The sequence below is a fragment of the Sinocyclocheilus grahami genome, unplaced genomic scaffold (assembly GCF_001515645.1).
Source record: "Sinocyclocheilus grahami isolate Dianchi unplaced genomic scaffold, SAMN03320097.WGS_v1.1 scaffold285.1, whole genome shotgun sequence".
Taxonomy (NCBI): domain Eukaryota; kingdom Metazoa; phylum Chordata; class Actinopteri; order Cypriniformes; family Cyprinidae; genus Sinocyclocheilus; species Sinocyclocheilus grahami.
In genome coordinates this window covers 280,679-303,178 of record NW_015505464.1, presented here as the reverse complement: position 1 = coordinate 303,178, position 22,500 = coordinate 280,679, and the positions used below count along the sequence as shown (strand labels likewise).

Below are 22,500 nucleotides of genomic sequence, written 5' to 3'. Positions count from 1 at the left end.
CTTTTTTAGTGGTTCAGTAAGTTCAAGACGCCTTTTGCAAGAAATAATGTTTTTAGCTTCCCAAGCTCTATTGCTGGGTATACCATTATTTTATAGCAATATTTTTTTGTGTTTGTGTTTTACATTTCTGATTGTTATTTATGCTTTAAATAAATACACTAATAAAATCCAGTTGCTATTGAGATTTGTTGGCTTTAATAGGAGCCATATTCACTCTTGTGATGTCTAATCTCAGTTTTCTCATAATCTAAAGCACTTTGGTCTGCTGCGAACACATGGAGACATACAGCAGAGTTGCCGAATCCGACAAGGCAGCATAACCTTGAGGTTACCAAAATCGGTTACCCTTTATTTCATAAAGAATGGCTTTAATGCTCCTCAAATTTACTCTGGTGATGTCTAAAATCCTCTGTTTTATACCCTAGAAAGCATATTACTCTAATGTGAACAGCAACAGACATATAACAGGATCTCCAAATCCAACAGCACAGTATTTAAAAGTTACCAAAATCTATTACCAATCTTTCTTTTTACACAGAATGGCTTTAATTTGACCCAAATTCACTCTGCTGATGTCTGACCTCCTTGGTTTTTTAGAAGTATTTTTGTCTTATGAGAACAGATGCCGATACAGAAGGTTCACCAAATTGGACAAGGCAGTGTAGGTTACCGAAATCTGTTACCCTAATGATGTCTAAACCTTTTATCTGTATTTTAAAATGCATTTTCGTCTGATGTGAGCAGATACAGACAAACACCGCATGGCCATCAAATCTGACAGTACATTAGAGATTGCCGAAATCTTTTACTGCTCTTTATTTTCAAATGTGTCTGTGCTCCATATTCATTCACATGTCTAATCTCGTCTGGGAATTCTCTTGAGGTTTTATTCCTGTGATTTATGAACACATTTAGAAGATCGTAATGCGAATTTTCTTGATGCATTTTTTATTTTAGGGTAAAATATGAACTGTGAGATTATCCCTTTAAGAATAAGTAATTCAGTGAGAGGCATCAAAGAGGTCATCAGAAAAAAAAACCCTAATGAACAGCCAAAAATGTTTTAATATTCTGACTACATTACAGTGAATGTTAGCACAGTATAAAGAATGCATACTTTTCAATACAAGTACAGAAAATGTGACTATTATATATTGAATTCAGTTGAATCCATAAAGTATGCAGAGATCTTTGGCCCCACAGATGCAACTCCAAAAAAGGTCATTCAAGGTACCTAAAACAGAAATAAATAAACACTTGAAATTATAAAGTGACGGCTAAATTCATTATAAATGAAAAACTGTCATACCTTGGAGACCCTGGAACGACCTCAAACGTCAGTCCTCCATTTCTCCCACATCAGGATAGTTAGTGTTTATCTTGATTCCACTCCACTGATTCATGTTTAGCATTTAAAAATACCTCTTCATCCATCACTATTTGTGATGGACCTATTGTATTTTGTACTTGAATGCTCTTCTCAAAATCTTCAGGCTGTATTTTACCTTCGGACAGTTCTTCTCTGGTAATGAGAATCATTTCTTGTGCTCCACTCTTGCTGGATGCTTGGTTATTATTAACATCTTCTGAAAGCTCTTCCATGAACTGAACACTAGGCCGTTTAACAATTTCAGTTCTACTTGTTCTCTCGTGTCTCCCAGCATTCTCTTCAATCTTTACAACCCTGTTCTTCCACTCACTAACAAGCATTACATTTCTAGAACGATCACCCTTTTTATTCTTTAACTCTGTAGTTGTTTCCACTGTCCCAATAATTACTTCTACAGCCTCATCTAAATCATTCATGGGCATCTTTTTATGTTTCTCTTTTGCTTCTATTTGTTCTTCAGTATCTGTCACAATCTCCACAGTGTAACCATCTTCTTCCTCTTCATCGATTCCTTCTGCACTCTTGAACTTCATCTCTTCTGTGTCCTCTTGAACATTGACCCACCCTTCCATAGTCTGGATTAAAGATTGTTCGTTTTTGTCCAAAATCCAGGGTTCGCTTGTTATAGATTGTGTCATATGGGGCAAAGAAGCTGTTATGGAAGCAAGAACAAAACACTGATGTGTGACTTATAGTGATTTCATTTGATAGTCTCTGATATTTTCTACTTACAAGATGATTCAATTTCACATGTGGAATCACAACATGCACAAACAGATGCGTCGGTGTAGAGTTCCTCCCACCTGTTGGTACAGGATAAGAACTAAGAATGAATGCAGCTTCTCCACATTTACACACTGTTGCATATATGTGTGAAATACAATAACTTACCTTCTCTCTACATTGTTATAGGTACATGACTTTGCTATGGCACTTGTAGTGGCACTGTGAACCGATACTGTGCAATGTAGGTAAAAGTGCTGTAGGAAATGAAGAAATCAACAGACATTCATTCAGATGAACTACCACATTTTGCTATAAGTTTGATTGCATCATATAATGCTGTTAATAGTGTTCATCGTCTGTTTGATTACATCTTGAATTGATTTTTCCGTACATTTCTGCCATATGTACATTAACTGACAGTCACCACTGATATACCACTAAATGTTGTAGAAACTTAATTTGCTGTAAAGTTGCTTTGCAACAATTTGAAAAGCGCTATACAAATAAACTTGAATATGTATAAATATATAAACAACACACCTACATATTAGACAGGGGTAGGTTGTCACGCGTTTTATATACTGTAATTTCTACACATTAAAAATTTCTGTAGGGGTTTAATAATTTCGTATGTTACTTTTTCCATTTTTGCAGTTTCATACATTTTTTCAAAACAAATTTCACTTTGTTCCATTTCATTTCCCCCCCAAATGTTATTGTCTACAATTGGCAGAAAATTTAATTAAATCCTCTGATATGTTATGGAGGATGGCTTTTTATATTACACTGTAAAAAAGGCCCGTGAAGTTAACGGTAAAAGACTGTAAAAATGCTACAGTAAAAACCTGTTAAATGGTTAACGGTAAATTCTATATACGGTGAAAAACTGTATTGGACATTACATGTAGTAGACATTAATTTTATGATAGTACACCATTTTTGGAAGTGAAAAAGACAGTATAATTTACAGTGAATAACCGTAAATTGACATTCCCAGAATTCCCTGCGTTACATTTCAAATTTGATGTTTTGTTGTTGAAATAACTTTCTTCTTAGTTTTTTCTTATCAGTTCTGTATATTAGGGTTGTGTGTTACACCTAATGTTGTTAAATGAATGTTTATTGCATTATTTCAGTTTCATGTCTGTTACCATGATGGTGTTTAGTGTTTGTGTGAATGACACTGTGCACCTTCTATATATGATATTATTTAAAAGCTGCTTGTGATGGGCTTTGGTTCATCATGTGACTTTCTCCTCACCACCTGCATTTGGTGGTCATCAGTGCATTACAAAGGTACAAAACAGATTTCAGTACTTCAATATGTTGGTATATTAACATTGTATCAGTTAATGAAATTACGGTATTTAACTGTAAATTTAAGTTAAAACCGTAAACCCTAAAACATTGCTACCATATTTTTTACGGTAAAAGTCCGGCAATCACAGCTGCCGTTTTTTTACCGTACATTTTACAGAATTTTTTTTACAGTGTAGATAATTAGAATTTTTTTGATAACTATTCTAGAACTATAGGTTTTTCTTTTTTTTCCCAGGGCAATGATTATAGAAAGGTTAAATATTTCATCCAAAAATGATATATTCCTCAAGTTATGTGCAGTCAAGACTTTTTGTAAACCCAATTTCAAATGCAACCTCACCCAATAATCCCGGGAGTTAAGTGTGACAACAAGCCCCGTTCTCTCCTTTATATTGACACATTTAAGAATGAAAACATTACCGTGTCAGTAACTTGGGGGAGTAAAAAGGCATCAACTGAAAACCTTATAATGTTCGACTGTCTTTGGAGAAAGCGTGAGAGACTTGCTCGTCTTCTGCTGTCCTCCATACACCTGAAATTGCAGTGTTTGGTGTTAATATTTGTTCTTCTCCCCTACGAAAGTTTATTCATGTTAATAAAAGCAGAGTGCTCCGAACCACTTACCCATAATTACAAATAACATTGTGTTGTGGAATAGACTTTGGGTCTCTTGATGCTGTTACATAGCAGGAGTCAACAAAATTTCTTTCGTCCTTTGATATATAAGCGGCACTGACTTCAAAATACATGGGTTCGTCAAGCACAAATCTCCCATTTCCCTCCAGTCTTTCCCAGCGTTCTAGAGTTCACACACAATTTAATAGACCGATGGGCACCAACACCATATGAGGGGTCAAACAAAACAGGAAATTATGCAGAAGGAGAGGAAAAGCTTACCATTACACACATACAGACTAAACTTGGCCCTGCGTTCAAAAATCTTGTGAAACATGTGCTCCCTCACCACAGGCAGGAAGCCCATTTTGTAGGAATAATGAAATCTAGAAATTGAAAAAAAATGGATGAGGTGCATTTTATCTCCAAGTCCTGATCCCTTCCAGATTGATGGCTTACCTATTGTATAGGCACTGGATGTTTAATGTAAGGGGCACAGCTCGGATGACTGTCCCTGGAGGCTCTGCTGGAGTATAGTGCAATGTGTTGGAAATCATGATCTGGCCTTTCATCATCTGAGGATCAAACATTATATAGTAGGTAAAATCAAAATGAACATGTTGAAAGGGCACCAAGTTATTTTGTTCATTGTTTCAGTGGCTATTATGGCTGATAATTATGGTATCCAATAATTTGTGAATTATCGAGATGAACAACCCATATAAAGCCTACTGAATTGTATTTGATACACAAGTTTCTAAGGCCTGATAAACCTGTTGTACACAATCTACTACATGCCTTCTGTTGTGTGATTCATAATTTATACTTTTTAATCAAGGTCTTTTAGTATAAATCTTAAAATGTCCACCTTCAGGTTGTGGTACATGTGTCTTTTTGCTGTGACAATCTTTGTGACTGATTTTTATAAAGTAAACGTAAGTATCTTTTATAATTTTAGTAATATTTAAAGATAAAGATTTAGTGAAATGAAGCAACTTAGGTTTACTTGATTATCAATACATAATTTTTAGAAAAAAAAGATGCTTTATACTGTATGTTTTGCCCCTCACAATAACCACTTTTGATTATATAACTAAACATTTAAATATCAGCTTACTAGGATATATTATTGGGAAATATAGAGTGGTAACGGCTATGTATATGCATTTTATGTAAATAGTCTGCTATACGGTTACAAGCTATTCAAATTGTATCTTCATTTTTGGCCATATAAATATCAGCAACTTCATCTAAATAAAAGTGAGCTGTTTTTCTCCTTTAAGGAGCCAAAAAAGCCTGATATATCAAATGCTACCCCCCCCCCCCCCCCAAAAAAACAAACAAAAAAAACACTTATTTGTCTAAATGTTCAGTAAATGTTTCAATGGTTGTTTTTTTAAATGATGAGCTCAGATGCAAAAGCTTCTAGTGCAGTCTGAAATTTTCTTCTAAAATTAGCATTTTTTTCTTCTTTGTTTATTTTCAGTTATTTCACTTTAATGGCAATGAAAAGAACCTATTCTATGAAATTACTGGACCTACACATAGAGGAATCTGATAAAAATGCTCATTTTAGAATAAAATTTCAAATGGCACTTCGAGTCTTTTGCATCTGCACTCTTCAAACAGATACTGTATGACTTACAGGGTTAACTTGTTCACAGTAGAAATCAAATAAAAGTTAAAAAAAATTCAGATTTTTACATTCTGATTTCACTCTCCTTTCTAAATAATCTACAGCTTTTCATGTCTATACATCTGACAATATGGTGGGTTGAAAAAATTTGTCAAATAAACGTTTTGTTTTTATATATTAAAATGTATATTTTATAAACCCCTGCCAAGCACATTTAAGACTGGATTTATCTTACATAACTACTTACCGTTAACGAGCTATCGCAGTCATTGAGGTCGTAATGAAAATACAGAAAGTTTTCGTCTGAGCGAGAGACAGGACATGTTCCCAGGTGAAATGAAGACGGTGAACTTCTGAAGCCCAGCAGACTCTTACTCATGCGCACTGAGATCTTACTGTAACCACACCACACCTCCACACCACGAGCATTACGCACTGGAGACACTTGGACGAGCTGAGGGTTCATTTGAGGAATTAGAAGGCTAGTCAAACGGTTTGGTAACCGTCTCCTCCCGGGCACAGGTCTGAACAGCTCCATGTCAGCGAGAGGAACTGGAGCATGCTGGAACATTGGGAAAACGGGGTATGGTCGCATAACCGCAGGGTTCTTCCCGTCTCCTGTCCACGGCCTGACCGCGCCTGGCATGGGCTGCGTGTCATGGACTTTCTGCTCAGTGGATACGACATTGCTGTATTCTAGATGACCCCCGGTCCCATAAATGTAAGCTCTGGTGATGTGCAGCATGCCAAGAAAGTACAAAGAACAACAAAAAGACAAACTCATACGCTCCATGACAACAACAAGTCTTAAATGTTACATGGAGGAAGTAAATAAACCGCAGCTGAGAAGAACTCGCCGCAGCCACCTGCTGATTGATGAGGTGACGACTACTAATTACTCCTTTAGTTGATGACAGTCAGTTCTTTCGAATAGTTAATTTCAATAAACCGGATGAAATCAAATAAAACCACGGCGTTTAATCATAAATTAAAAATAACGTCATCACGTAATTCCGCGTCGGCGTCGTATATTCTCGAAATGTTCCAGTATGTAAGGACGTATTGCTGTTTATTATGTGGTTTCATCGATTATTTTTTAATTGAATTTTTTTTTATTTGCGAATAATTAAATAGGCCTATAAAAATAACTAAAAAAACTAATTTTTTTAACAAAAAAAAAAAAATAAAAAGATTTAGCTCATACATATATTGCCTATAGCCTAATATGGATTTACATTAAACAACTTTATTTGGCTGTTTTATACTTTTCCCCCTTCTCTTCCCTGTATGAGCGTATAAAACTGTTTTTGTTTGTTACATGTTTGCTATTGTATGGTTCACTGAGTCGGTTCGATTCGACAACCGCAAGATCCGAATCAATAAAAGTCGTAAAAGAGTCGAACAATTCATTAAAATGATCCGAATAAAAAACAACAGCAACAACAAAACAAATCGAACGCTGTTAAAGACGAGTATGTTCTCAAAATCAGTCGATGTTACTTAAAATAAATTCAGTTTCAGGTTCCTGCATTAGGCTAAAGTTTGCTATCGTTTTAAGATTTAACACAAAATATGGTTTTTAACTTTAGTTAGAAGCATGCACATTTAAGATCTTAAACAGCATTGTGGAAGCGATTGTTTTGGCAGAAAAGACTTTTTCACTGACTTATATTAAAAGAATATATATATTGTTTTTACCATACACATTGATTCTTGCTGCGAGACCATAAATACACTTATCTACTTCAACAAAATGTCTAAAAACAGTAAGTCTAATTCATTCAAGTGATTCATAAAAGACCAGCAATACACATTTTAGGTGCAACTTCCAGTAACTTCTGACTTGCAGTACAGCCATTAAAAATTGCATCAGCCAGCTTGTGACTATACGCTATTATAGCTACCAAACCAGTAGGAAGTTCCCAATAGCATCTGAATTAGCTTTCCCTATGGAATGGAAGTAAAAAAAAAAAAATCTAGCTGATCTTGTGATTATTACAATTAAAAAATAGTGAAAAATATCCTTTTAGATGCTCCTCCACTTCAACAGAGGTATTGTTTTGTCTGAGGGTTTTCAAGATTTATTGGGAGGTGACAGAGCAACAATTTGTCCCGGATACTGCCCCCCACAACCCCTCCTTTCTATTTAGATAGATATATTTCCTATACTCTATTCAATAATGACTGAACAGACACAAAAATCTGTATTTTTGTTATAAGCAGCTCAGAAACATCTGCATTTTCAGTTTATCAGTGCTCAGACACGTTTCTGACAGTGCATGGTGAGTGTGACATTTATATGATGACCAAGGTCTGCTAAACATAACAAGATTGGAGGACCTACAGAGGCAACTCTCTCTTTAATAGAGAAACCAAAAACCGAGGATATCATAATACTTCAGACATTAGGTTTTCATGAAGGATGGTGTTGAAAAAAAAATGACAAAGTAAAGAAGCCAGTGAGGCCAATTACAGGTTTTAACTGGTTATTAAGAACATAAAGGACAGCAGTCATCATCACTGATCTGAGCAGAGTAAGGTAGTTTGCAGGTCCTGACGCCTCAAAGGTGGCAGGTTCGAATCCCAGTCATTAGAATGAACCTCGAAAATGACATTTCACCCTAACATTGCTTTAACGTTAACTGGATGATGCATGGATGCTATGTACACAGATTACAATGGATGAAGATGTCATCAGTTAATTAAATATGTGGTATTGGTCAGTCATACTGAATGAAGCTTGCGTCCAATATGAAGTTCTCACATGATGTTTGAATAGTCGTGGATTTCTACAGTTGCATGAGGCTTGAATTTTAGCTATACATATAATAAACCTTGATCAAACTCCTATAATCCTCTTCTGTTCAATTCCGTCCAGTGGCTGACCAATAAATCGAGGCACTTGTTTAATACCATGTTTCCGTTACATAATATAAATGTCAAGCTTTAACCTGTACCAAGAAAGAAAGCAAACAAAAAAAACAGCAGAAAACAGATTTTTCTTTTTTTTTTTGTTAAATAGTAATAAATACATGAGATGCAGTGGTTTATTTTTCATTTTTCTGAAGCAGGAGGGTTAAAAAGTTCTCATTTTTATTTATTTATTTATTCATTTATTTATTTATCTGTCTGTTTTCTTTAGCAGCAATCCGAACATGGTTGAGAGTGGAGATAGCAGCCGAGAGAGAAGTAGTTCACTTTTTTGACTTGATGGCAAACAGCACTCACAGAGTGTTGTGAAGGAGGAAGGGGAGGAGGGGGAGAATAAAGACAGGAGAGAAAGCAAAATGAGAGGCAGGAAATGAAGTCAGAGTGGGAGGGGCCGCAGTCAGGAGGGCGTGACAGTGTCCCTTCGTACCGAAGTATTCTGCCCTCCTCGCCCCAGACTCTTCCTTCCAACAGAAACATGGGGTAAATATGAAAGAGAGAGAGAGAGAGAGAGAGAGAGAGAGAGAGAGCGAGCTAGCTAGCTACAGCAAGATTTGGCTTAGCATATCCAGAGTTAATACAAATGTGTTAACGCTTTCATAGTTTTCTGTCCAAAACAAAGAGGGTTAGAAAAAAAGAGAGAGAGAGACAGAAACCAAAGTAAGAGAGAGGGGAGAGAAAGTCTAGTGAGATGGTGAAGAAGAAGGAGGCAGACTATTTTTTGAAACGAACAACAGGGAAGCATTTTGGTTTTCCTTCTGGCAAAATGTTTTGATGTTTTTCCAAGACTTTCCTGTATCACTTCCTCCTTTATGTGAAGTCGAGTTACCCCCTCTCCTCGTGAAAGCGGCTCATGGTTCAGCCTCCTCCTCTAGTTGTTAGTTGGTGTTGCTCACTGTGTGGCGACTAAAAACAGTTTCTGTCATTTGCTTTATTTCATTCGTAGGATTTGTTTCATAGTTTGAGATATATAAGCCAGTGTGTCAAGCGAGATAAAAGACTGGAAACATTAAAAAAAAAAGTAACAAAAATGTGTTTGTGTATGTCTTGCCTGTGTGTTTGTTTATATGTGTGTGTGGGTTATGCTCAACTAGAAAAACGCAACCAAAAACAACAAAATGAAGCCAAGAAAGAAAACAAAAACCTCAAACCCAGTTTGTTTGTTGTTTTCTATGCATAAGTATCATGTCTGACCAAAAAAAACAAAAACAACTGTATAAATAAAACATTGAATAAATAAACCCACAAAATACCCACCTCTCAATTTAGATCTCTTTCTAACTCCTCTCCCGTCTCTCTCCTTATGTAGTGATTCTTAATAAATTAAAAATATATAATTATGGCAAAACGGCAGGAAAAAAACTAAACAAACCAAAAATAAAAAAGCATAAGGTACTCTTCTCCTGCTGCTGTCGTGTTGACAAAAACATTCAATTTTTTTCAACCCAAAACTCTCCTCTCCTCAATAAAAATCTCTCGCTGCAAACCTGTCCTGAAATCACAAACTCAAATAACAATATAAGAATGGTAAAAACAAACGTTCTGAAACCTTCTGTTGCGACTACTTCACCTGCCGCCCTTCTCCTTCGATGAAATAAAAACAAACTAACAGAAAAATAACGATAAAAGTAGTTTCAAATCCCTCCCTTGACCTTCTCCCCATGCAAAACCAAAACAACAAAACTAAAAAAACGAAACCGACTGTCTGATATTTCACAAGTTTTTCTCTGCGATTCTGTTACGTGTGGCTGCGCGCGCATGTATGTGTGTCGTACGTTTACTACGTGTCGCGCGTGTGTGTACATGTGGCGCTTTTGTCACTGTTATGTTGTTGTTAAAATTTTCGTATGGCTTTTGGAATTTGTTCAAGATTTATCAAGAGTTGGCTGCACTCTGACCACTCCCACTCCCGCTGCCGCACACTGCCATCATGGCGGACTCCTCGGAGTCCGGCCGCCCCCCAGCTCCCCCGACTCCTCTGGGCGGAGGCCCCCCGGTGAGCATCCCCCCCACTCCGACGCTTCCCTGCGGCGGGTTGTTATTGTTGTTGCTGCCGGCGTAGCACGGAGGGATGTATCCCAAACCGGAGGCAGCGACCATGCTGTCCTGGGAGGCTGGGGCCTGGGGCAACTGTTGCTGGGAAGCGGAAGGGGGCTGCTGGGGGGCCATGACTGTCCTAGTCCGAAAGGCAGAGAGGCCCAGGTGGAGGTTGGAGGATCCGTACTGACTGGAGTCCAAGCTCGACGGGGGCGGCTGCATGATGGAAGACTGACCCAGGTGGTGGTGGTGGGTGAGGCTGAGCTCGATGCTGTCCTGCATCTGCGGGGAGGAGATGGGCATCAGCGCCTGGCCCTGCTGACCCTGTGAGGCCTGGCCCTGCGGCTGGTTCTGCTGCTGCTGCTGTTGCCGGAGCTGTCTGCCGTTGCTGTGGTGGCTGCCATAGATGGGGTGGGGATGGTGCGGCTCCATCATGCCCCCCATGTTGCCCAGGAAGTGGCGCGAGTGCTGCGTGGCTGCCGGCTTGTGCAACAGTAGCTGCGGGTAGGAGGAGTCGCTGCCGCTGTTGGACAGCTGACCCATGCTGCTGTCCCCTCCTGGCCAGATGCGCAACTGCTGTTGAGACGGAGCCTGGAGAGAGAAGTGGCGATCAACATGAGTCGTTTCGTTAAGTTACAGAGGAGCTGTGTGGTGCTCTGCAACGATTGCTTACTTGTGGGCTCTGCATCTCGTAGTCCGTGTGAGTAACTGCACTGTTGTAGTACCGATTGCTGTACCGGTAATTTCGGTTGTCATTGGAAGAACCGCTAGATCCACCTGGATTGGGAGCAAGGACAAAGAGCCGATGTAAAACGAGTCCTTTTCTTGTTTTACTATCCCTAAGTAACAGGTTTAAGGTTCCATTCATATGTATGCATATACAGGAGACAGGAAATGCAAGATTATATGAATTTGTGTTCCAAAGTTCAAGTTTGGTGAATTTGTATCACATGAAGACGTGTGACCAGTAGAAGATTGATACATCACGGCGTGACCTCTTAGCTGAATTGAAAGAACATAAACTTTAAATCTGCAGCGTTGCAGCAAACTGGAGTAGATTGCATATTTTTACATTTTGGATGTTTTAGGGGTGTAACAATACACTTGTGTCACGATTCGGTTTGATACATGATACTGATCTCAAGATATTTTGAACATACAAAAAAAGTTTAAATGTTTTTTTTAAAAATAAATATACTGCTTAAAAAATGTATTCTAACACATATGGTATATACATTATACATACAGCAGTTAATAAAAAGTACTGCTTATAAAAATGCTAAATTTGGTATTATATCAGCAATTGACATGAATAGTCCTTTTCCCCGCGCACAGAAAATTCATGTTTCTGACAAAATATTTACACATACTTAGTCCCAGACTACATACATTTACAAAATAGATCAAATGTGCGACCTTCTGAGATTACGTTATTTGATGTCCCATTACCATATTTGATGCAAAATTAAATATTTCTACATATGATTTTGGCTGAACCATACGCAATACATATCATCGCTATCCACAATAGATATTGTTGCATTTTTGTATTGCAATATATTGTGACAATTTATTGTTACACCCCTACTATATGTTTTTAACAAAAAATGCCACAGAGTGTGACATAGAAGAACATAGAAGCGTTCGTAGAAATTTAGCATGCTCAAACTCTAGTGTGACCGCTGCATTACACACACTTACCAGAGCTGGAGACGGAGCTAGTGGTGGAGGTGGAGTGGCTGTGGTCCATGGCAGGGCTGGTGGAGGTGGAGCTGCTGGTGTTGGTGCCCTCATCCGTCGTCTTCTTGAAGAAGTTGTGCTGCAGCGCGTAAAAGGGCGTGATGCGCGTCTTGGGATCGTAGTCCAGCATGCGCAGGATCAGGTCCTTGAACTTCAGGTAGTCGCAGGGTGCGTGACCCTGTTCTCCAGTTCGCCTCCCCCCTGGACCTCCCGTCTCCACCCCCAGGATCTCATGCAGTCGTCGCGTGGCAGGTGGCTTATATTCCTGGAGGGACAAATCAACAACAGAGGAAGGGAAGAGAATGAGGCACAAATGTGTAGCATTTAGTGCAGATAACAGTTCAAATGTTATAATTTTTAAACATTTAAGGACAATGGGTGATGAACTAGTCTAGAATCATATTACATTAGTAACAACCAATTTAAGGATTAATAAATACATAAATCTACTAATATTATTGCTTTAATACTATAAAGTCAACATGAAATGGCATTTGCAACCCACTTCTGAGTAAACCTTTTATGGAATATTTATAGGTAAAAAGTAGTGTTCAGCTCGATTTTCATCCATCGGGAAGTGACTAGAACATGAAAAGTGTGTTCCACATTTTTAATGAAAGTTACATACCGAAAAGTATGATGTGAATGCAAGTTTGTTCATGTTAACATTAACCAGCATTAGATTACCATGTTGGCTAGAAAAAAGTTGTAGCAGTACATACATTCTTAAAACATTGTTGAAATTAGGAAAAAATTTTCCTCTCTGTGCATTAATAGACTGAGCACACGCGTGTATTGCAATTCTGATTTCATGTTGACTTTAATAGGAAACTAATCAGCCTCAGAAATCATTACTGAATGCAGGTGAAGGGGGACTGAAAGTGAGAGATGTTTGTGGTTTTGTGGGAATAACGACGGTTGCATAGGGGCTCTCAGTGTCGTACAGGGTTCAACAATGAGACTTTTTGAAAGAACTTCAGTTGAAAGAACTACACACAATCACATATCTCCATAACTTCCAGCTATTACTACAAAATTACAGCATAAAATGTTCAACTAATGTATTATTATAGTAAGCACACTTTCTTTTTGTTCCTTAAATATTAATAGAATAATTTTTGTGAGAAAAATGTTTGTGTTGAAGCTAGAGATGTAACGATTAACCGCGAGCTGGTTGAAAATCGATTAAAATATGTGACGATTCAAATCGGTTGAGATGCTAAACAAATTGCGATTCCATTAGGTGTAGGAGTTTATATGAATGTATGTCTGAGGGGAGCTTACTGTCTTTAGAAAAGTTTAGATGGTATTTTTTCTTTTCATCTTGCCTCTGTATAATGCATATGAAGGTTCATAAGTGCAGCCATGCTTTGTTTACAGCGGAAACCAAGGAAACGCTTTAAGCGCCACCTGCTGGCAGAGAGTGAATCTGCATCTCATTCAGCTCGTCTGCTGTTTCGGTTTCATGCAGATATTTTTTATGAATAGTTTCACAAAACTGAAGTCAAACCATTCTGTTTTTCTTTCAAATTTCGAAATTATACAATCTAATTTAGATTAAAAACTGCTCATGTGACATGTATGCAGCATCTTTGTTTGGATCATGATTAAAATACAGTGGTTGCCTCGAATTTTAAATGGAAAGAGCACAGACAAAGCCTTATTTTGTTTATATGAAGAGACTTCTTTTATGTGTTACTTATTTATTTGATTTGGGGCTTGTTTTAAAATTTTTATTTAGTTTTGTTATTTACATTTACATTATATTTAAATTTAGTTATTTAGAAGACACTTTTATCCAAAGCGACTTACAAATGAGGACAATAGATGCAATCAAAACCAACAAAAGAGCAATAATATACAAGTGTTATATTTGCAATAATAAAAGGACACATTTAATTTAGAATTTGTCTTCAATCTCATTTTGTAAAAAAAATAAAATCGTGAATCGAATCAAAACATGAAATCAAAATCGTGAATCGAATCGTGACTTGAGTGAATCGTTACATCCCTAGTTGAAGCCAATGAGATTGTTTGTCAGGTCAAGTAAAGAAACTTGGTCGCCAGAAAATAAAACCCCTTATTGTTGAACCCTGTCATAAACATAGAACTGGTCCTTTGACTCTGACCCTAATCTGTGCCATTTAAATTATATCATGGTCCATAAATACTATACAAAGGCTTAAATGTTCCAGCACCTCCACTGTAAAAGAGTACAAAGTTTTCAAATGTTTTAACCTTTTTCTCTATTGTACACACGGAAGCACAAAATGCGTGCTGGAGCATTTGAGGTGAGTCTCTGGATGAGTTGGCAGTAAGTGCCAGACATTAATCCTGTAAAACAAAGCGTATTAGGACCTCATCCAGACTTTTACCCTCCACCTGCTATCACCTTTGCATCTTAATCTGCGGCCACACACACACTTTCTACAGTCTTAACCTGAAGCTACTTTCACGTATCTTCACTGGAAACAGGGTCATTCTAGCTACTGGCTGCACTCACTTAACCTGTGACCCAATGCGTATCACTCACTAGACTAAGAGCTGCTAACAGGTAACAGGTAGGGCTCTACCAATGCAATATATACATATGAATATATAGAGATTCTTTTCATGCAACATTACATCAATATTTTAAATCTTTACATTGTTATTTTAGCAGCACTTTACAATAAGGCAAGTTGATGCAATATTAACTAACACAAATTAACTTTTTATTAACATCAACAAAGATTAATAAAGGTAAAATATTATTAACAAATGGGACCTCATTATAAAGCCTTACTTTTTTATTTACACTATCGTTCAATCGTTTTGGGTCAGCAAGATTTTTTGAATGTTTTTATATTGATATTGATTTTTTGAATGTATTTTATGTGCACCAAGGCTGCATTTATATTATCAAAATAGTATTACAATTTTAAATTACTGTTTTCTATTTTTATATATTTTATTTAATATATTTTGAAATGCAATTTCGTATCATTTTCAGCAGCCATTATTCCAGTCTTCAGTGTCACATGATCCTTCAGAAATTATTTTATTATACTTATTTGGTGCTCAAGAAACATTTCTATTATCAATGTTGAAAATAGTTGTGTTACTTAGTATTTCTGCGGAAAAAGAAAAATTTTTTCAGGATTTTTTGATGAATAAAAAGCTCAATAAAACTTTCAAAAAAAATTTGTAATCAAAATCTTTTGTACTTCCACTCTCACTTTAGTGTATTAATATTGCATTGGTATGATTAAAGTATTATTTTTTCCACAAAAAATTCATACCGACCCCAAAGTTTTAAATGGTAGTGTATGGCCAAAAGTATCTGGACACCCAATCCAGATGTGTACTTAATGTGTATTTAATTTCAAAACCACTAGGTGGTCCAGTTTTCTTGGATTATATGCTGTCATTGTTTGCTGTTGTATATAATATTTAAAAATGGGTGTGACGAGTGGGGGTGGGGCCGAGAGCCGTGGGAACGGAGCGAGGCCGGTGGCTGCCGTCCGTGAGGGAGCGGAGGAGTCTGCCCGTTCGCCAGGAGGCCGGAGCCTGCTGCCATCCGCCATGATTGGGGAGGAGCAGGGAACGGGGGACTCGCTGCCGGCTGCCCTCAATAGGAGGAGCCATCGCCATCCGCCAGGAGGCGGAGGAGCGGTGGGCCGTCCACCAATGATGTCCAGTACCATCGCATGGCACCGCGAGTGAGAGCCAGGACCAAGCGGCAGTGGGACCGGGAACCGGACCGATAATTTTTTTCTTCTTTTCCTCTCCTCTTTTCCTTTCCGGGAGTAGATCGCAGTCTCGGGAGTACCCCCGGCCTGCGAGGGGCGATGGGGGTATGTGACGAGTGGGGGCGGGGCCGAGAGCTGTGGGAACGGAGCAAGGCCGGTGGAGTAATTGATAATGAGCGACACCTGCACCACTCACCGGTCTCGAGTCCCACGGAGGAGCTCCGGAAGGATAAAAGGGAGGAGTGACGACAGTGTTGGACGAGAGAGGACCAGGCCTGGAGTTTATTTTGTGTTTTGTGTGCGGCAGTCGTCCGCGAGGGGCTGCCGCTTTACTTTTGTTTTGTATTTGTTTATTTTATTAAATCTTCTTTAAATGTTCGCCAGTTCCCGCCTCCTTCTTCCCGTGACTATGAACTTTGCTACAATGGGTTTCCACATATTTTTGGCCTTTTATTTGACATATCTTGATGTATACTGTACTATAAGCACAACTAACACGCCTGTTTCTACCTAGCATCTTAGAGACAGAATGGGAATGGTTGTGAAAATGATTGTGATGATGGCAATGATGAGGAGAACAGATGCTGTAGGGTGGGGTTTTGATTGACCTCGTGCTTCTGTAAGCAGAGGCGGGTCAGTGGAGAGAGGAGGAGGTTCACTAGCACACATTAGCCTTGCTTCAATTCCATCCCCAACCTTTTTCTCCACCCTCCTCCATTTTAGCCCCAGTTTTCTCTCTTCCCCTCTCCCTGAGAATAAGGTGAGCGCTGGTGTGGAGCAGATGACGGTGAGGGAGGGGGGTCTTTGGGAGGAGGGCGAAGGTTAAGTAGAAGCAGAGTTTTACTCACGGAGGCCGAAGGATAAAGTACCTTCTTAATGTCCTTGTTCTTCTTGACGGTCCACAGGCCGTCGGACAGCTTGTCGAAGTACTTGCGTGCTTTAGGGGCCTGATCCAGCATATGGTTGGGCGGGACCCCCAGCACCTCCACTATTTTATTCATCTGGTCCACCTAAGAAAGATACAGTACAGCGTTAGAGCAAGATCCATGTGGACTTTGTTGCAACTGACATTTTAGCAAGTATGCGTCTGATTCATTAGATATCATACATATAACAGATGAATACATTTTGAAATGCATTAAAGGGTTAGTTCACCCAAAAATGAAAATTCTGTCATTAATTACTCGCCCTCATGTCGTTCCAAACCCGTAAGACCTTCGTTCATCTTCGGAACACAAATTAAGATATTTTTGATGAAATCGCGGAAGATAAGAAATTGTTGAATAAAGTCGTTATTTTGTTTCTTTGCACACAAAAAGTATTCTCGTAGCTACATAACATTACGGTTGAACCACTGATGTCACATGGACAATTTTAACAATGTCCTTACTACCTTTCTGGGCCTTGAACGTTTTAGTGGTGTTGTTGTCTACACAGGATTAGAAAGCTCTCGGATTTCATCAAAAATATCTTAATTTGTGTTCTGAAGATGAACGAAGGTCTTACAGGTTTGCAACGACATAAGGGTGAGTAATTAATGACAGAATTTTCATTTTTGGGTGAGCTATCCCTTTAAGGAGTTGATTAAAGGGCGTATACACAGGATCTTGTGTCCAGACCAGTGTTAATTTCATTTTACATTTTAATTTCTGTTTATTATTTTCAAATAACTAAACCTGGCTCTCGCCATAAGGGTCGTTCACATGTAGCGCCTAAAAATGCGTGGAAAACACTAGGCGCGCCGCTTTCTGCTTTTTTCCAAAGCGTTTGGGCGCTTGCGCTCCGGAGGCGTCTGCCGTTGCTAAGCAACCATGACCTGCGCTCTCCATGAAGAGCACGTTTCAGCAAAGGATAAATGGATTTGCAGCACTAAAAATCGCTTGCAGTAGCTCTGCTACTAAATTTATTTAAAAATGGCTATCCCTGTACAGCTATGATCAGCTGTTCCTTCATCTTGGCTGAGCTTTCAATGTTGTTACGGGAAAGGATGAAGCTGATTGGTTGGTTCTTGTCACATGACCCGCAGTGCGCTTGCGGCATTCTGAAAAGTTGAAATGTTTTTATCTCGATGCGGCGTGGACACGCCTGGAAAAAATGAGCGCGTCGCGACCGCGTCGCTTCCATTATGAGCGCGCGTCTACATTTGAAATAACGAACTTGAGTGCACAAAAGATGCTATATGTGAACGACCCCATAAACAGCCACAGAAGCTGATATGGTGTTAAAAAAGGAAGAAAAAAAATCAGTATAAGTTTTAGTAATTTTTTAAATACCATTTAGCTTGAATTTATTTAGTCATTTTTGTACTTCAACTTCAACTTATTTAGTTTTTTAGGTTTTTCATCTAATATTCATATTTAATTTCAGCTTTTGTTCAATTACCGAAAACAAAATAATGGACCAATCAGAATAAGTTGGAGCATCTTCCGTTTTGAATATTTATAGTCTTTAAAATAATTATAATATTTTAATAATGCATAAATGCTGTTTGTATGCCTGTTAAAGTGCAATTTTTACAAGTGGATGAACGTCAAAAAAAGACGCACATAGTACGTCACAACGCTTTGCACAGTCATTGTGTGACTAATCCCCGAGCCGTACCTCATTGGAGCCGCTGAAGAGCGGTTCGCCCGTGTGCATCTCCACCAGGATACAGCCCAGGGACCACATGTCTATAGCCAGGTCATACGGCATGCCCAGCAACACCTCAGGAGAGCGGTAAAACCGACTCTGGATGTACTGGTAAATCTAATACAGAAAGAAGACAGTAATGAATGACATGCACAAAGAAAGCATGCACTAGTTTCTACCAAGCAGACTGAGCTCTCATAGTGACTATTGAGTACATTTACACTTTTCTCCACTAGGGGGCAGAAAAATCTACAAGTTAAAAAGGGTGCAGCACTGCCACTAGGAATCTCAAGCAGTAAAATCCATTTCAGCTGTGGGAAAGTCCTCTAGAATGTGCTCTGAATGCACATCCCATCAACTAAAACCACTGCGTTTTCTTCTCTCTTACAGAGGCATTTAACCATTAAATGTTCACCACTGCATGTCAATTTTATTAGTTTAAATGCAAATTCACTAATTACTACTGGGCGTGACCTTATATAAGCCTGCTGTTAACCAACATCGACTCCAACGGGCCTGAGACGCCATCTCACCCTCTGTCCTAGCTGGCAGGAACTGCCAAAGTCCACAATCTTGATGGCACTGCGCTTGGGATTGCAAAGAAGGATGTTCTCAGGCTTGAGGTCGCAGTGGATGATGCTGAGCTCGGGCGTGGCCAGGAAGAGCAGCGCCGTGCACAGCTGCTGAGCGAACTTGCGTGTCAGGTTGAGCGAGACGCCGCGGAAGTTGGTGTTACGCAGGAGGTCGTACAGGTTGTAGGAGAGAAGCTCGAACACCAGGCACAGGTGGTTACGGAACATGAAGTGCCTCTTTAAGTGGACTGAAGAAACAAAAATAAGAAAAAGAAGATGTATTAGGGTGGCAAAATGCAGTTCGTAGCAAGTCAACTAGATATCCACGAGATCCAGATCATTCATTAGGCTTTGCTTTCTATCTGTGAAATAGCCTCATGTACTACTTTTAGTCTTGTTTACTTGTTGCTTTGTGGTGGGAGGAAGTTCTCTTGCCATTAGGTCAGGGTTTTACTACAGAAGACTAAAAGTAGAGTAACAGCTGCTTAAATTCATATTCTTGTATCTGATTTTTACCTATGTAGTACTTCATCTCAGTGTCATGTTTGTTCATGAGCTCAAGAAGCCGCAGCTCAATCTGGGCCTGGTTCAGGAAGGCTTTCTTGTTCTTGATGATCTTGATGGCCACCCACTCCTGCTCATGGTGGTCATAGGCTTTCACCACCTACACACATAGGACGATGTTATAGCGTTACAACTGTAAATGACAGTATCAACATATTTCATGTGTAAAATTTAACATTTAAAAAATGCATCTGAGTTTCTGTACACAGAGCTTTAAATTCTTCACATTCACTGTAAAAAAATCCTTATTCTGCCATTTATTAGACCTTTAGAGTCTGTAGTGTGGTTTGCTTATAATAATGCATTAATCGAGAACACAAAGCAGCTTACATTATTTTCATAATTTCATTATTCTAACACTCAAAATCTAATACAACGAAACATTACCAGGGCTTACATTTATCAGATTTGGATAATTAAAAACTATTGTTTTACAGAAACCGTCATCAGTTTTCATGAATTTGACTAATTTCACTAATGAATATTAAAATAATGAAACTTCAAAATTGTATTACAATATTATCATACTTGAATTGACTGTGTGAATGTAAAAAAGTAACTGATGGCACAGCTAAAACCAAAAAAGTAGATCCAGATCTACTTTCAAATCCAGATACAATGCAAAATAGAGTCACACTTAGTTCACTTCTGGGTCAAGTTAGTTCGGAGACAAAACATCACTTGCTAGTTTGCCGTTTTTAATGCACCCTATTGAATATGAGCACCATTGTTTCGGTTTGATTTTATGCCTGTATTCTTTTAGACTTTATATCTAAGTAGCAGCAATGAGATATTTGACCAAATCGTGTAGCCTTAGACAATTCTATTCTCATCTTCAGAGTTATGCTAACCTGTCCGAAGGAGCCCTTGCCAATAAGTGAGTCGATCTCGTAGCGGTCCAGCCACTTCTCCCCGTTCTTCACAATGTAGTCATAGTTGTCGTCGTCGTAGCCGTCATTGTACACCTTGCGCTCTTTTTTGGTGCTAGAGTCCTCGGGGGGGACCTGCTGGGCTCGCCGTTTCTTCTTCGTGTAATACACCTGGAAAGCAAGCAAAAGACTTCATATTTGCACCTCTGTTGCTACTTCGCTAATCACTGGAGAGTTTGTATGACTGGTCTTATTGTCAGTGTAAATATGAAAAGCCCTGCTGGCTCACCTCATTGATGTGCTTGTATGTCTTGATGAGATCGACTGAGAGTTTTCGTAGCGGGGCGCTGGCGGGATCTCGAAAACTCGGGGGAATCCTCCTCTGCAGGATGGTCATATCTGACAGCACCTGGAAAAAAAAAAGTGACACAGAGACAACTGTAAGAAAAAAGGAGGGGCAACTGAGGAACCACCATAACAAAAACCACAAGGTTAGAGGTGGCTGCAATATAACAAAGAGTGAAAAATTTAAGGGGGTCTGAATACTTTCCGTACCCACTGTATATACACACAATTAATTTAATACCTAAAAATATATAATACATGAATAAAAACTAAATGAAAATAAGTAAATCTATAAAATCTTTAGAATGTAAATTCAAGTGTGCAAAGTTAACTAATAAATAGGGCTATTAATTTAATGCATTTATATAGTGTGATTAGTTATTATAGTCTATATACATATATATATGATATAATAAAATACTGCAATAAAAAGCAGCCGATTATTTATCTTCCCCATGAACTGTACATGAAAACTGTAACAAGGGTTTCTCCAACCTACATGCAATAGTGATGCAATAGCTAATGACGTCAATATGGATGTATACATAGACCAATAATTAGGGATGGGTACCGAAACCCGGTATTTAATTGGTCCCGGGGCTAAATTATGAAATACCGGAGTATCGATAAGCTCTGACCTTAACGGTTCTGCTATCAGTACTGGAGAAATTAAGAAAACACACATACATTTATTATTGCTTTATATACATTATCTTGCAAATTCTATCTCACCAGAGTTGCCAGTTGTTTTGCAAACATTTGTCTATGATGCATTTTTGCTATTCGCAATTCAGAAGCGAGATCAGCATGCGCAACATGAAAGCCCTGTTTAATTATGATACAAGAGAGAACTAAACATTCAAACTTCTGCTTACACTTTAGGCCTGTGGCGGTTTTATTAAGCTAATTTTATTTTTTTTAATTTCGATTTTGGCTTTTAAGGATTATACAAAAGAAGACATGAGGTAAAGCTATTAAAAACTAGCTGCGTTTCATCTTGCGCAACTTCTTTCCCTTCACAGCGGTGCGCATTCGTTCCTCCCTAAAACCCAAACTTAACGTCAGAATCAGCTCAGTCGGTGATTGTTGTAAGATGCCGTCTTTACTGTTGCTAAATTGTGGGACATGTTTGATAATAAAACGTTGAAAGCACAATCCGCACAAGAGACACTGTTCCTCAGGCTGAAATGTGTGCGCGCGGCACACTCCAAAATGGACAAACAAATTACACATTGAGCTTCGGGCGCATGTCCAAACGATCAAATACACACAAAAATGTCAAAATGGCCGGCTTGGAGAGTATTTACTTAAACACAGTTTATGTCTTAAGTGGAGGAGAACAGTTGGGAGAAAATCCAATGTGTGTCAATATATTGTCTTAAAGTGACAGACTGGC

At 38.6% G+C, this 22,500-nt stretch overlaps 2 protein-coding genes across 4 annotated transcripts in view; both read right to left on the bottom strand.

Moving 5' to 3' along the window:
- Positions 1 to 1,079: 1,079 nt before the first annotated feature.
- LOC107600492 (zona pellucida sperm-binding protein 3-like) lies at positions 1,080 to 6,644 on the bottom strand. Its single transcript, XM_016292406.1, has 9 exons — positions 5,935 to 6,644; positions 4,511 to 4,626; positions 4,334 to 4,437; positions 4,061 to 4,235; positions 3,857 to 3,968; positions 2,282 to 2,370; positions 2,123 to 2,193; positions 1,310 to 2,042; positions 1,080 to 1,234 (listed from the first exon to the last, which is right to left on the bottom strand). The coding sequence occupies exons 1-8, from the start codon at positions 6,478 to 6,480 to the stop codon at positions 1,369 to 1,371; spliced, it is 1,887 nt and encodes a 628-aa protein (XP_016147892.1). The 5' UTR covers positions 6,481 to 6,644; the 3' UTR covers positions 1,080 to 1,234; positions 1,310 to 1,368.
- A 3,146-nt stretch (positions 6,645 to 9,790) lies between these two features.
- Positions 9,791 to 22,500, bottom strand: part of LOC107600491 (dual specificity tyrosine-phosphorylation-regulated kinase 1B-like) — a 50,885-nt gene continuing 38,175 nt past the window's right edge. For 2 of the 3 annotated variants that reach the window (XM_016292405.1, XM_016292403.1), the window contains exons 3-11: positions 21,049 to 21,168; positions 20,742 to 20,930; positions 19,843 to 19,990; positions 19,288 to 19,574; positions 18,725 to 18,871; positions 16,972 to 17,133; positions 12,354 to 12,657; positions 11,326 to 11,429; positions 9,791 to 11,243 (exon numbers count right to left, since the gene is read on the bottom strand). In XM_016292405.1, coding sequence (XP_016147891.1) covers positions 10,491 to 11,243; positions 11,326 to 11,429; positions 12,354 to 12,657; positions 16,972 to 17,133; positions 18,725 to 18,871; positions 19,288 to 19,574; positions 19,843 to 19,990; positions 20,742 to 20,930; positions 21,049 to 21,168 — 2,214 coding nt within the window. In that variant the 3' untranslated portion in view covers positions 9,791 to 10,490. The remainder of the gene's footprint in view (positions 11,244 to 11,325; positions 11,430 to 12,353; positions 12,658 to 16,971; positions 17,134 to 18,724; positions 18,872 to 19,287; positions 19,575 to 19,842; positions 19,991 to 20,741; positions 20,931 to 21,048; positions 21,169 to 22,500) is intronic. The other variant, XM_016292404.1, reaches the window with a different exon arrangement.